The sequence below is a fragment of the Oncorhynchus gorbuscha genome, linkage group LG18 (genome assembly GCF_021184085.1).
Source record: "Oncorhynchus gorbuscha isolate QuinsamMale2020 ecotype Even-year linkage group LG18, OgorEven_v1.0, whole genome shotgun sequence".
Taxonomy (NCBI): Eukaryota; Metazoa; Chordata; class Actinopteri; order Salmoniformes; family Salmonidae; genus Oncorhynchus; species Oncorhynchus gorbuscha.
In genome coordinates this window covers 68,753,047-68,768,246 of record NC_060190.1, presented here as the reverse complement: position 1 = coordinate 68,768,246, position 15,200 = coordinate 68,753,047, and the positions used below count along the sequence as shown (strand labels likewise).

Sequence of the window (15,200 nt, the reverse complement as noted above, 5' to 3'; positions counted from 1 at the left end):
AATTGGTGCATTCACCTTATGACATCCAGTGGAACAGCCACTTTACAATAGTGCATCTAAATCTTTTAAGGGGGGTGAGAAGGATTACTTTATCCTATCCTAGGTATTCCTTAAAGAGGTGGGGTTTCAGGTGTCTCCGGAAGGTGGTGATTGACTCCGCTGTCCTGGCGTCGTGAGGGAGTTTGTTCCACCATTGGGGGGCCAGAGCAGCGAACAGTTTTGACTGGGCTGAGCGGGAACTGTACTTCCTCAGTGGTAGGGAGGCGAGCAGGCCAGAGGTGGATGAACGCGGTCCCTTGTTTGGGTGTAGGGCCTGATCAGAGCCTGGAGGTACTGAGGTGCAGTTCCCCTCACAGCTCCGTAGGCAAGCACCATGGTCTTGTAGCGGATGCGAGCTTCAACTGGAAGCCAGTGGAGAGAGCGGAGGAGCGGGGTGACGTGAGAGAACTTGGGAAGGTTGAACACCAGACGGGCTGCGGCGTTCTGGATGAGTTGTAGGGGTTTAATGGCACAGGCAGGGAGCCCAGCCAACAGCGAGTTGCAGTAATCCAGACGGGAGATGACAAGTGCCTGGATTAGGACCTGCGCCGCTTCCTGTGTGAGGCAGGGTCGTACTCTGCGGATGTTGTAGAGCATGAACCTACAGAAACGGGCCACCGCCTTGATGTTAGTTGAGAACGACAGGGTGTTGTCCAGGATCACGCCAAGGTTCTTAGCGCTCTGGGAGGAGGACACAATGGAGTTGTCAACCGTGATGGCGAGATCATGGAACGGGCAGTCCTTCCCCGGGAGGAAGAGCAGCTCCGTCTTGCCGAGGTTCAGCTTGGGGTGGTGATCCGTCATCCACACTGATATGTCTGCCAGACATGCAGAGATGCGATTCGGATATCCATTTGCTATGTTACGTCTAGTCTATGTGACCAGGCTGGATTTTGAAGTAGTATGGTTTTCTAAGTTAAAAGCAAAAATCAAATATTACGGAAGTGAAAGTTTTGAAATGAATTGTGGGACAGTGTTAAAAATGGTGATTGAACTTGATTACTGAAACGATGATGATTGAAAACCATGCCTTAAAATACATGTTGAAACTGACCTTTTTGTAGTCTGCCTTTGCCTTTTCTGTGCCTGCTCATCCCAGACATAACACCTGTCACTTTCCACATTGTGACATGTATACCATTATCTATTTTGAGCATCCTTCCTCTAAAGCAACAGGATATCTGTACAACACAACCACAGCTAAACATTTTTTTTGCAGCCAACATAAATTTTAAGATTGCGACACCTTGCCTCTTATTGCCAAATGTTCAAGATAAGGATTCAACTGAGATTAACAAACTATTTTATACACAGTCCCCTCCTTCTAGCAGTGTAGGAGAAGTGAGATACCACAACAACACTTATCACCAATCTAGCAGGCAAGTGGGGGCTGTGACATTTCAATAAACCTTTTCAATAGCTAAGTGAACATCCTCGAGCCTACAGGAAAAGGAAAATCTACAGAGGTATAGAATAGAGCACATTTAGTGTTAAGTGCAGTAATTGCCCATATCAAACTTTCATTGGACGGTTGACAGGATGCCTGGAGGAGACGTTGTCTACATAGTGCTGGAGGTTCTGATCGCTGTTGCCTGCTGTCTGGGAAATGTCCTGGTGATCTGGGCAGTGTGGTCGAGCAGCAACCTCCGGCAGCCCACCTTCTGTTTTTTGGTCTCTCTGGCTGCAGCTGACTTCCTTGTAGGTTCTGTGGCTGTGCCGCTGGCTGTGCTGGTGGATGGACGGGTGTGCACCTCGTTCAATGTATGTCTCTTCATAAGCTGTGTGGTCATCATGTTGACAATGTCTTCGGTCATGTCTCTGCTAGCCATCTCTGTGGACAGATTCCTACGCGTCTTCATCCCTCTCAGGTGAGCGTGCATGCATATACAGTACATACACACAGCTTTAAAAAATGGTTGTCATGTCAGATGAACAGATTCTCTGCTTCAACAGGTACAAGAGGACAGTGACAAAGAGGAGATCTTGGGTGGTGGTGGCAATATGTTGGTTTGTTGCCTTCATGTTGAGCTTCCCACCCATGCTTGGGTGGTACAACCATGACACCTTGTCTCACTCAGGGAACTCAACCACCATCATCTGCCGTTTCCTGGCTGTGATTCCCATGTCATACCTGGTTTACTTTTTCTTCTTCCTCTGCACCCTCACTCCGTTGCTTGTCATGGCTGTCCTGTACTGCTACATCTTCTGTATCATACAAAAGAACCTGCGAGAGAAGACGGGGAGCGGTGCCCAGTCCCACACCTACTTCACAAAGGAAAGGTGCCTGGCCCGATCCCTGACTCTGGTCCTGCTGCTCTTCACCTTTTGCTGGTTCCCTCTGGACATCATGAACTGTGTTGCCTACTTTGGTAACCCATCAGACATACCCCAACAGGCCTTCTACGTGGGCATCCTCCTCTCCCATGGCAATTCAGCTGTCAACCCGATCGTTTATGCCTTCAAGATCCGCAAGATCCAGGAAGCGTACCTGAGGATCTGGAGGAATGTCTTTGTGTGTCGAGGTGACAGTCAGGGCTCTCAGAGCAACCAGACCAGTGAAAACATTATCAGCAGCAACCCTAACAGTGCAGATAGAAATATTGATGGAAATGCTATCAGTGTTGTGAAAATTGACACAGTTGAAGGTACAAGCATGTTGATAGTGTAGGAAGACAAAAGAAGTGATAGTCGCTTAGCTTTTTTTTCTTTGGCAAAGTGCATCAAGACCTTAGAACCTGTATAATACGGGAAACTACTGCCAGGGTGTTATACATTGGCATATTTTAATATTTGGCATTTGTTGAAAAAAACTGAGGGATAAAAATAGACAGAGGATGTTGCAAGGAAGTCAAGTAAGTGGGCTCTTACAGGTTTCATTTTACTCGTATCGATTTCCTGTTTAAAGACTCGTGTTTCTTTTTTATATTTTTCTTCTGTATGATAATGTTGCCCAGAAATGGAAATAACATGCACTATTTGGCAGTTATCACAAAAAAATATGTAGGAAAGAAATGTGCAATCTCATTCAATGATTTGTCTGCTTCAGCAATAAATGGTTATATTGAGTTGAGTGATAGTGGCCAGGGATCTGGGTCATTGTTGAGTAATATTTCACCATGTTCCTGTACAGATGCCAAAAGTTTCTACCCACAATATCTGGGGGAGTCACAAGCGCATATTTGTCAGTGCTATCCGAGTTCCTTGGGACATCCCTACCCTAAACCCTAACCCTAACCCTAATCTCAAGCCTTACTTTAACCATTTTAAATGTCAACTTCAATGAGGTAGGGATGTCCCAAGGATCCCGGATTGCACTGACATATTGCTGATTTATCCTTCTACTCTACTTGAGGAAGGCAGCTATGACATCCAGAAATCAGATACAGATGTAGAATCTTAATTTGACCAGCATTGTTGCAACAAAATAATCCTGCAGCAACGGGATTTGAACGTTTTGTACATAATGTTGTGTGTTTGATGGTTAGGCTATTAGCTGTCCAAAATCAGTCTATATGAAAAATGCAATACTGTTAACATGACTGTGTGTTAGTGCGGATTTTCTGTGAATTTATGTAAATCACAAAGCTCATCTGCATTTCCTGCGGCACAGGAAAATCAGCAACAAAAGAGTGAACAAATGATTATGCTACACCTGTGCGCAACCGAAGCAAACAAACACATTGTTATAAACACAGCAATGACTACAAGAGACGAAACAGGTACACAAACTGATTAACCCTAAATGCTCCTGCTAGTAACTCTGGATAAGAGTGTCTGCTAAGTGAGTAAAAAATATAATAAAATCATCTGTAAACCCCATGGGCCTAAAGCAGGTTTTACGTTAGGACTGGAGCAGGTTTTACGTTAGGACTGGAGCAGGTTTTACGTTAGGACTGAAGCAGGTTTTACGTTAGGACTGGAGCAGGTTTTACGTTAGGACTGGAGCAGGTTTTACGTTAGGACTGGAGCAGGTTTTACGTTAGGACTGAAGCAGGTTTTACGTTAGGACTGGAGCAGGTTTTAGGTTAGGACTGGAGCAGGTTTTACGTTAGGACTGGAGCAGGTTTTACGTTAGGACTGAAGCAGGTTTTACGTTAGGACTGAAGCAGGTTTTACGTTAGGACTGGAGCAGGTTTTAGGTTAGGACTGGAGCAGGTTTTAGGTTAGGACTGGAGCAGGTTTTACGTTAGGACTGGAGCAGGTTTTACGTTGGGACTGAAGCAGGTTTTACGTAGGACTGGGACGTTAGCACTGGAGCAGGTTTTACGTTAGGACTGGAGCAGGTTTTACGTTAGGACTGGAGCAGGTTTTACCTTAGGACTGGAGCAGGTTTTACGTTAGGACTGGAGCAGGTTTTACGTTAGGACTGGAGCAGGTTTTACGTTAGGACTGGAGCAGGTTTTACGTTAGGACTGGAGCAGGTTTTACGTTAGGACTGGAGCAGGTTTTACGTTAGGACTGGAGCAGGTTTTACGTTAGGACTGGAGCAGGTTTTACGTTAGGACTGAAGCAGGTTTTACGTTAGGACTGGAGCAGGTTTTACGTTAGGACTGGAGCAGGTTTTACGTTAGGACTGGAGCAGGTTTTACGTTAGGACTGGAGCAGGTTTTACGTTAGGACTGAGCAGGCAGGTTTTACGTTAGGACTGGAGCAGGTTTTTTTGAAGCAGGTTTTAGGACTGGAGCGGGTTTTACGTTAGGACTGGAGCAGGTTTTACGTTAGGACTGAAGCAGGTTTTACGTTAGGACTGAAGCAGGTTTTACGTTAGGACTGGAGCAGGTTTTACGTTAGGACTGGAGCAGGTTTTACGTTAGGACTGGAGCAGGTTTTACGTTAGGACTGGAGCAGGTTTTAGGTTAGGACTGGAGCAGGTTTTACGTTAGGACTGGAGCAGGTTTTACGTTAGGACTGGAGCAGGTTTTACGTTAGGACTGGAGCAGGTTTTACGTTAGGACTGAAGCAGTTTTTTTCATTCCTTAAAATGAGAAGAAGCAAAAAAAAACTAGATGTAAAGTTAAAGGGCTCGTTGTGTCAAAACATAGACCCCTCATTAAGCTATGATGAGAAAACAATAGAATCTTCCACAGACGTTGTGTGGATGATAATGCAGTAGAGCTCATGCTCCTTCTAGCCTTCTGAAATCCTATTGGTATTACGTTTTCAATGCCATTGTTTTATTGCTGGCTTCCCCCTGAACAGAAATACAATATTATACATGTTAACTCACTGTTTCACATTTTACCATTGGAACACATGAATCCAGTCTATGACCCTCTTCTCTGTATCGATGTGCATTACAGCAGTCATAATGGGATAGCTAGCATTGTGTACTGTAGCTTCAGAGCTGTATTAAGCGCTAATGGTTGTTGGAGGCATCCTTTAACTCCAATAGGAAGTTTGATGAGTATGTGGAGAACATTACACTCAGTTGCTTACAGGTAATGGGATCTCTTCACCACAGCCACATAATCCCCTGAGGAACCTGACCTGGCGAACCTCTGCATGGTACTGTACTAATTCATTACTGCTATTCACAGTGTTGGCTACAGTCCCAGAGGTGTTTTCACTGACCAGTGGGTTTCTGTTGCATAACGCACCTAGAAGTCAAAACTCTAGCGGACAGATAGGGCTCAACCAGCACCCGAGAGCACCTGTCCTTTTGCCCTCCTATTAAAATATAAATTCGCAGCTCGGTAGATGTTTTTAATTGTATGATTTCCTTTTATATTTTACTTTGAGTCTCATTTTATTTTGAGAGCGAACTCGTCTCACTTGCATGCAGAGACCACTGGCTGCGGGCACCGGGTGGGGAGACTTGAATACTGGTAGGAGGCTACGATTGAGTTGAATGTCTTTTGCATGGTTTAATTCAATCACATAATCAATTAAACCTTAGGTAATTGATTTGATAAAATAGCATCATATAATTTAATCATAGTCGGAGACACGACACCAGCTAGCGTATTTACTTGTTTCGACAGCATCGCTAGCTAGCTAGCAAGCATATTTACATTATTATTAGCTTTGTTCAGCTTTTTGTTCAGCTTTTCCTGATGGCAATTATCTCAAATAGTTTTCTAGGCTTAGGAGTCACTGGCACTAGCTTGCTTACAATGTGTGATGAGTGAATGTGTTGTTTCAGAAAGCAAATAGAGAAATAAACATTAAATATTTTGGCTAGAGGCAGTTGGAATGTTTTCACTTTGAGCACCTGTTCCCCTGCTTCATCTAAAGGTCTACTGTAGATAATATACCATTTAGCAGACTATTTTATCCAAAGCAACTGTGTGTGCATGCATTTTTCATATCGGTGGTCCCACCAGGAGTTGAACCCACAATCCTGATTTTGCAAGTGGCATAGTCTACAAACTGAGCTACTCTACTGGTGGATGACAGGTTGGTTGATCAATAGTCCATTTGACAACACTGTGCTCATTGGCCTGAAACAGCTCTTCTAAAGGTTTATTGACACAGAATAAAAAGCTTGTCGCCATACCTTTACCAACCAGTACATCAAAGCTCACTGTTGCTATGTTATGATTGTCGCTCTATCAGAGACACACAAAGCTGACTATCCCTGGGACTCAGATGATGTAAAGAACATGGGGAAGGTGATACAATCTCCAATAAAAGTGAGTTACTGTTGTGTCTGCTCACCAACAAGCTAATGCACAGAGCACGGTCCGAGGTAGGAGGCAATGTCCCCAAAGAAAGTCTTGATTCATCGGTTTCCTCCAAAAAAGAGAGAATATAAAATGGTTACGGGCAGACGTTGAAACTTCTTCTCTCCTTAATGGATTGAGAAGGGCCATCACAGAGATCCTTTATAGTGGCTGACAAGACTTTCAGATTTAGACATTAACATTGCCTTATTAAAACCAAGCAAGAGAAAACAGTGTTTTAGGATAATTAAACATTTTCGGCTTGGCTTGCTGGCAGTCATCAAAGTTATGCAATGCCACTTGAATTCAATTAATTTCAGTGTATATGATATTTCAACATGTCAGTGTTTAAATTGTGTCCCTTTTTTTGCATGGTTCCATGACAATTTTAGCAAAGAGCTGGTCCAGAATGATTAAATTGATGGAAAGAAGGTACAGAACGGGAATGAATGTGCAACTGGTGGCCAGAGTGAAGTAAAAAAAAAATCACAGAAAATTATAATGATGTTTCAAAATGATAAAAGGAAGAAAATGTGTGCTAAAATGTATTCATGAGCATATAAATGTGATATATAAATCCTCTTCCTGTCGCTATAGAGTTACATAACTGAATGGCTACAGTTATGCACTAATGTACCATTCGAAACGTACCATATTTCACACAAGTTATATAGCTGGTGTATGAAATTAAATCACGGATTGCAATTGAATAACTTGCACATTACATAATTCCAATTACTCCCATGTATCTTATTTATTGATGCTTTGTGATTAAGGAGAATGTGATTAATTCATTAATTCACCTTTATGAACAAGGCCAAAGGCAAAAAGGCTGGATACAACGACTATCTATAGACGATGTACGGTTCTATTTCTACAGATTCTCTGTTATTCAGGAAGTAAACACACATCACATCACATACAGCTCATCTGGACACAGCGTGCAGTCCAGTCATTCATGCAAAGCCATTTGAGAGGATGAACTTGGTTTTGGTTAGCACAAAAGCATGGGGAGGGGGGGGGGGTAAGTGTCAAGGTCCTGTCTGCAGTGATTCTCAGGTGACAGAAAGAGTACTAAAATGTTAAAATGGCACCTAGGTCGCTCACATTGTCATTTGACACCCTGTTTTCTTGAGTGGCAATGTTAAAAATATCCCAAATGCATGTTTTATGAGACCCACCTGCCAGACCTGTCACAGCTCCCCTCTCACCCACATGTATGCACACACAGATTATCACATGCAAAAACCCACACACATAGCACATGCGCACCCACGCACACACATGCGCGCCCATATGGCATGTGTGAGAAGCTCCCTACTGTTCCAGAGGAGTGATGGGAGGAGAACGAGGCCCCTCCCCTCTAAGAGAAGGAGAGACGCAGGGGATCAGCCGGTCAGTGTGGAGCAGTCGACATAGGGGCCCACTCAGTGAGTCAATGCCAGGTCAGTCACCACCCACGCTTCTCTCACCAGCAGCAGCTTAAAGGGAACACACAGAATGGAAGAGGACACAATGGAATTAGCTGAATGCAAAGGACCAACTGAAGAAGAAGAACATTTAACTACTTCTTAAACTATTTTTATTCTGAGGAAAGGCAAGGGGAAAACTGGGGACTATTAAAATGTCTTCCTCTCCCGGTGTCAAGCCACAGGAGCATGTGGACATGATGTACATCTCCATGGAAACAGCCATAGCCCTGGCCTCTCTGTGCTGGGCAACGTGTTAGTGGTGCTGGTGGTCTGTACGAACCGGGCCCTGAGGGACACCACGTTCTGCTTCATCGTGACTCTGGCGGTGGCCGACATTGCTGTGGGAGCCCTGGTCATTCCCCTAGTTGTCGTGATCAGTCTGGGGCTGGAGACTCAGTTCGCCTATTGACATTTAACTTCAGTTCATGAAAATAACTAGCTTGCCGCTACTTGGCCCTGTTGCACAGAGCTAACGTTAAAAGCAGCCAGCTAGCTTCATTTGGCTGGTGAGGCTCAACCTGACCCGGTTATATGTTGTGAAGTCAGCCACAATAATGATTAGCCACACAAAGTGGAATTTTCAGTTCGCCTTCAAAGTAAAGGTGTATCTTTGAAAGTGACTCAGAAAGTTACAATTGGTGGAATCATGCCATATTTAGACTAGATAATGTTTAACAAGGTTGGAATCTGGAGCAATGAAATGGTTTATCAGTCTACTCGGTGACACTAGGCAAGTTAGTTAAGAACACATTCTTATTTACAATGACGGCCTACCAAAAGGCCAAAGGCTTTTGGGGAAGGGGGCTGGGATTTTTAAAAAGTTTATTTGACATGTAAAATAACGTTATTTGTATTACTGCCTTGATTTTGCTGGACCCCGGGAAGAGTACCAGCTAATGGGGATACATAGTAAATATAAATGACACTTTTATTTTGAAGGCTAACCGCAAATTCCACTATTGTGGCTAGCTTCACATAGATGGGTCCGATTTAATCAAATAAGAAATATCTTATAAATTCGGGTTATTTTAGATGATGACACCTTGCTAGATAGCTAGCTAACTTAACTATAACTACTGGTTAGACTACTGGTTAGACTATAACTACGGTTAGAGCGTTGGACTAGTAACCGGAAGGTTGTGAGTTCAAACCCCCGAGCTGACAAGGTACAAATCTGTCGTTCTGCCCCTGAACAGGCAGTTAACCCACTGTTCCCAGGCCGTCATTGAAAATAAGAATATGTTCTTAACTGACTTGCCTGGTTAAATAAAGGTACAATTTAAAAATATTGTTTTGCTATGTTTTTGGGGAAGAACATTGTTTGCATCCATCAGCTAGCTAGCTTCTTCTTTTTTTACCAGCAGTGCCGAGAGCTTGGGGAAGGAAGGGCAGGTGAGCGAGGTATAACTTTACCAGCGTCATAGCATACGTATCTATTAATCGTTGTGACTTATGAAATACAAGTGATAGTGTAATCAATGTGTAATAACTACATAAAAAATGTATGAACGTGTTAAATTATTATGTAACTAATATATGGCTATATTAGGTCCTGATTGGTGGGCTCCCGAGAGATGCAATGCATCTCTGTGCTAGAGGCGTCACTACATACCCTGGTTCAATTCCAGGTTGCATCACAACCCGGCGTCCCAATCACAGCCGCACAATTGTCCCAGCGCTGTCCGGGTTAGGATTTGGTCTGAAGTTGGTACCAGTTTCAAAAAAAGAAAAAAAGAGTAATGTAAGTATGGAGATAGTTTTATACCTACCCCCCAAAAAAGGGTTAAATATGTGTAAATATATATATACATTTTTTTCCTGAGCTTTTTTTATATATCCTATATATAGGACAGACACTTCAAAACCTTATTCCTTATGATTTATTTTTTGACTGTCTTTTTTTTGCCAATAATGAATGTGTTGTTCAGTGTGTTTTTATGGGCTATAGTAGTAATGGCCAAATTCAATATTTTATCAAAATCTTTTTGATATATATATTTTTTTATACCTAAAAGGCTCCTAAAATTCAAATATCAAATAGCTAAATGATCCATGGTATGACCATCTTAAAAAAAATCTATATGTTAGCTTACACTCCACTTACTTCACACCCCTTTACTTTTTCCACATTTTGTTGTGTTGAAGCCAGAATTTAAAATGTACTAAATTGAGAGGTTTTTTTGTCACTGGCCTACATACAATAGCCCATAATGTCAAAGTGAAATGATGTTTTTTGAAATGTTTACTAACTCATTACAAATGAAACGCTTAAATGTCTTTAGTCAATATGTATTCAACCCTTTTGTTATGGGAAGCCTAAATAAGTTCAGGTGTAAACAATGTGCTTAACAAGTCACAAAATAAGTTGCATGGACTTGCTCTGTGTGCAATAATAGTTTAACATGATTTTTGAATGACTACCTCATCTCTGTACCCCACACATACAATTATCTGCAAAGTTCCTCAGCCGAACAGTGCATTTCAAACATAGATTCAACCTCAAAGACCAGGGAGGATTTAAAATGTCACGCAAAGAAGGGAACCTATTTGTAAATGGGTAAAATATAGATATTTTTAAACAGACATGGAATATCCCTTTGAGCATGGTGAAGTTATTAATTACACTTTGGATGGTGTATCAATACACACAGTCATTACAAAGATACAGGCGTCCTTCCTAACTCTGTTGCCGGAGAGGAAGGAAACAACTCAGGGATTTCACCATGAGGCCAATGGTGACTTTAAAACAGTTAAAGAGTTTAATGGCTGTGATGGGAGAAGATTGGGGATGGATCAACAACATTGTAGTTACTCCACAATACTAACCTAATTGACAGTGAAAAGATGGAAGCCTGTACAGATTACAAATATAGCCGACCACGAGGTGCCTGGAAGAAGGTCAATGGCACAATCGTAGGGACAATGCGGGGGAACAGAAGTAGCCCGTGCCATGCTGAAGACCTCCAGGAGGTCATGGTACTCTGTGGGGACGTCAGAGAAATCCGTGGCTTGACTTAAGCCCTGAGGAGGCAGTCTCGGGTAAAGCTACACCGCTTTGAGGCAACGGGAATGGCAGACTCCAACCCAGGATTGAACTTGTGCTCAAGTCAATAACGTGGTTGTGTTTTTGGAGCCAAGACAATCCCAAAACAGGAACATGGGGGGACTCAATGTGTCACACCCTGATCTGCTTCACCTGTCCTCGTTATGGTCTACACACCCTCCAGGTGTCGCTTGTTTTCCCCCGTGTATTTATCTCTGTGTTTCTTGTCGCTCTGTGCCAGTTCGTCTACCGGCATTTTTCCCCGTTTTCCTGCTTTGCCTTTTCTCCTTTTTCTAATCCTCCCGTTTTTGAGCCTTGCCTGTTCTGGACTCTGTACCCGTCTGCCTGACCGTACTGCCTGCCTTGACCTCGAGCCTGCCTGCCACTCTGTAACTCCTGGATTCTGATCTGGTTATGATATTTTGCCTGTCCACGACCATTCTCTTGGGCAGGGTTAGGGTTAGAGAGAAAAGGAAAAAGCAGGAGCACGGTGTAACACGCTGCTTGACTTGACAAAACAAGACTAACTGGCACAGACGGACAGAAAACACAGGTATAAATACCCAGGGGATAATGGGCAAGATGGGTTAGGGTTAGCGCCAGACTGCCCTACATTATGCACTCCTGCCACCATCAAGACACATATTTGCTTCCCTCGTAACGCGCATCAGCGATTCATTGAACTCACCTGGACTCAATCACTGTATTATTACCTCCCCTATATCTGTCTGTTCCCCAGCTCTGTTCCCAGATTCTGCATTAATTGTCGAATGTCTTTGTCTTACACGGTTCTGACGCTGTTCCTGTCCCGTTCAATGTCTGTGCTACATTAAATGTTCAACTCTCTGTATCGGCTTCTCATCTCCAACGCCGGTTCTCACAGAGGTGAGTGAATGGCTGCCACAGAGGTTTGCATTATATTGAAATAATGCCTATAAATTGAACACATTGAACTAGGCAAGTCAGTTACGTACAAATTCTTATTTTCAATGATGGCCCAGGAACAGTGGGTTAACTGCCTGTTCATGGGTAGAACGACAGATTTGTACCTTTTTAGCTCCAACCACTAGGCTAGCCTGCCACACCAGGGTGGATGGGCTATGTACAAGTGCAGTGGTCTGGGAGCTGCTGTCACGAACCTCGCTGAAGAGGGTGCCTCTTCCTGTTCGGGCGGGGCTCTGCGGTCGTCGTCACCGGCCTATTAGCTGCCATCGATTCCTTTTCCGTTTGTGTTGGTTAGTGGTTAATTGGGTACACCTGTTTTGTATTAGGGTTTGTTTGTAGGGTATTTAATGGCACTAGGCCCGCTGGGTATTTTGTGCGGGCTTGTTTTTTGTTACTCTGTGTTTGATGGTGTGATTTTGTTTTCTTATCTTTATTCTCTGGTCTATTTTTGTCCTGTTGTTTTGGACTGGCAACCTATATACGCCCTGTGTGTTGGCGTGATCATTTTCGGTTGCACCGGTGTAATAAATTTGATAAATGACAGAACCCTGCTCTCTGCGCCTGATTCCATCCACCACTCATAGTTATTCGTAACAGCTGCTCTGAAAGCTGGTGCTTAAAGCTAGTGAGGGAGATATGAATTTCCAGCTTCAGTGATTTTTGCAGTTCGTTCCAGTCATTGTAGTCCAAGATAGTCCAAGATAGCGTAGCAGTGCAGGCGTGTTTTGTTCATCCTCTCGTGTACATTTGTATTTATTTGTATATATTTCAATTTTATTTTCAATCTCTTCTCCATTTTAGGTCAATTATACCTTCCGGTAACCTGCTTCACCCAATGTGATATGGAACCGCTATTATTTTTTAAACCTTATAGCAAGAACCACCTAGCCATCAGAAGCTAATCAGCTAATTAGCTACAAGCTATTTAGTCATTGTTAGCCATTGCTAGCGGCCTTTACCTTCTGCACAGGTACCAGCCCTTTTTTTTAGCTTGGATAATACTCGCCAGCCTACCAGTAACGGACTGTCTCTCCACTACAACGCCGGATTCCTGCCGTAATCCCTGGACCATTCTCCTGATCTTCACAGCTAGCTAGCACCCACCGAGTTACCCAGTACCAAAACTATCCCTGAGGCCCACCTCCCGGCCTACTCAGTTGTTCACCCGGACTCCACCCAAACACGGCTAGAACACACTACTCCACCTGATCCTTGCCGTAAGCTCTGGAACATGGCACCGGATCACCTCTGCTACCGAGTGGCTAACGCCCCTGCCCGAAGCTAGCACCAGTTAGGAGTCAGGCGCATCTCCCGGATATAAAACTAAATTACTACAACTGCAATACCTCTTTCGCCATCTGGCTTGGATCCTTAGTCGACACGGCTCCCCGCCGCACCACCACGACAGTTCTGCCAACAAATACTCCATCCGCTGTGCCTTCAACCGGCCTCCGTCGGACATCGGAGCAGACGGCTCCGCGGCTTCCCTGTTCCATCTATTGCTGACCCGTGGACCCTATGATCACTTGGCTAAATAGCTGATGCCCGCTGGACTGTCCATTAGTCACGGTACTCCATTCTGTATATATTTTTTGTCTGTTTATTTTTTTGTTTGTTTATCTATCGGCCCCAGCCGCAAACTCAGGCTCTGTGTGTAGTTCATCGACCCTCTCTGCCCATTCATCGCCATTTTACCAGTTGTTGTTTTAGCTGATTAGCTGTTGTTGTTTCACCCATTGTTGTCTTAGTTCGCTCAACAAATCAACACCTGTGATTACTTTATGCCTCGCTGTATGTCTCTCTCATATGCCAATATGCCTTGTGTCATAACGTTGGCCTGGGTGTGGTTTATGACAGTCAAAAATACCTCTTTCCCCCTTTTTCCTCTCTCTACCCTACTGATGTTAAATTTGCAAAACCCTTGGTTAACATAGAGATTCTGGGAACATCAGAAAGTGGGGGGAAATGAACTATATTCTGGTAATCCGACCAATTGAACATATGCGGTGGTACTTAATGAATATGATGTCAGTTCGGTGAGATATTCTCTCAATATCTGAGATATTCTCATCAATGATAAATTGACAAACTCTACAGTGGAAAGTCTACACATCAAAGTTATCAGATTCACATGGAATTGTTGTTCAATTTAAATGTTTGAATATGAAATTATTTGTGACGGGATGAAATGTGATTTTAGCTTCTAAAATGTGAGATTTGGGTTTTCATAAGATAGGGCTCTACTCAATCAGTGGCCCGCCCCTGTGAAGGGACATGGGCTGTAAAAAATTTCAAACACGCCCTCCTCTCCCTTCCTATATAAACCCTTGACGACAATATAATCTCCTGTTCCGAGGACGTGAGGACGACGGTCCGATGTCAGAATGGTTCAGATAATAACTACAGAAGGAAGCCAACATCAGCAGCGTGAGCTTTGGTTGCGAATGGTATGAAACTTTGAACTCTTATTCACTACAGAAGTGATACCTCCTAGCCGCTGCAACAGCCAACAGTTAGCAACAGCCGCTGCAAACGAGGGTTAGGAAGGAACAGGCAGAGTATCCCATCTATCACACAACGACGTTACTACAACGTATCCAATTGACAACCAGAGACATTCTTCAAAGGACAAAGGACTCGGCTGGACAACACGGCCTTCCATCTACCACCAACCTACCGAAGCGCAGCTCAAAGTAAATATTTAGTGCACTTTCCTTTTCCAAATGGGCGGTAATTTAGAATGCAAAAGATACTGTATTTACGATCGTACAACTTCGCCCTTTGTTCCTCAGTCTTCCCGCTCTTTCACTCAAACCCAGCCTCTTTTCTTTTGTGTAACAAGCTGTCATATCTCTTCCGCCCGTAGGGACGTTTTCCTTAATGACGTAATTTGTAATCAAGTTATGATTTAAATATGTGTATGTGTAATTCTTTGTTGATTAGTTCGGTATTTAGTAAATAAAACATTTAACCCAATTTTGTATTGCTGATTCAACTTGTTAGCCAGGGTTGGTGCAGATAACCAAGAATTTACAACTT

The 15,200-nt window shown here is 43.4% G+C and overlaps 1 protein-coding gene across 1 annotated transcript; it reads left to right on the top strand.

Annotated features, from left to right (window-relative positions):
- The first annotated feature begins 1,422 nt into the window (after positions 1 to 1,422).
- On the top strand, positions 1,423 to 3,104 carry LOC124004349 (adenosine receptor A3-like). Its single transcript, XM_046313187.1, has 2 exons — positions 1,423 to 1,907; positions 1,993 to 3,104. The coding sequence occupies exons 1-2, from the start codon at positions 1,579 to 1,581 to the stop codon at positions 2,705 to 2,707; spliced, it is 1,044 nt and encodes a 347-aa protein (XP_046169143.1). The 5' UTR covers positions 1,423 to 1,578; the 3' UTR covers positions 2,708 to 3,104.
- Positions 3,105 to 15,200: the final 12,096 nt, after the last annotated feature.

Coding starts and splice junctions, on each gene's coding strand:
- LOC124004349 (XM_046313187.1), top strand. CDS start 1,579: ATGCCTGGAGGAGACGTTGTCTACATAGTGCTGGAGGTTCTGATCGCT. Junction 1,908..1,992: donor CGCGTCTTCATCCCTCTCAG/GTGAGCGTGCAT, acceptor CTGCTTCAACAG/GTACAAGAGGACAGTGACAA.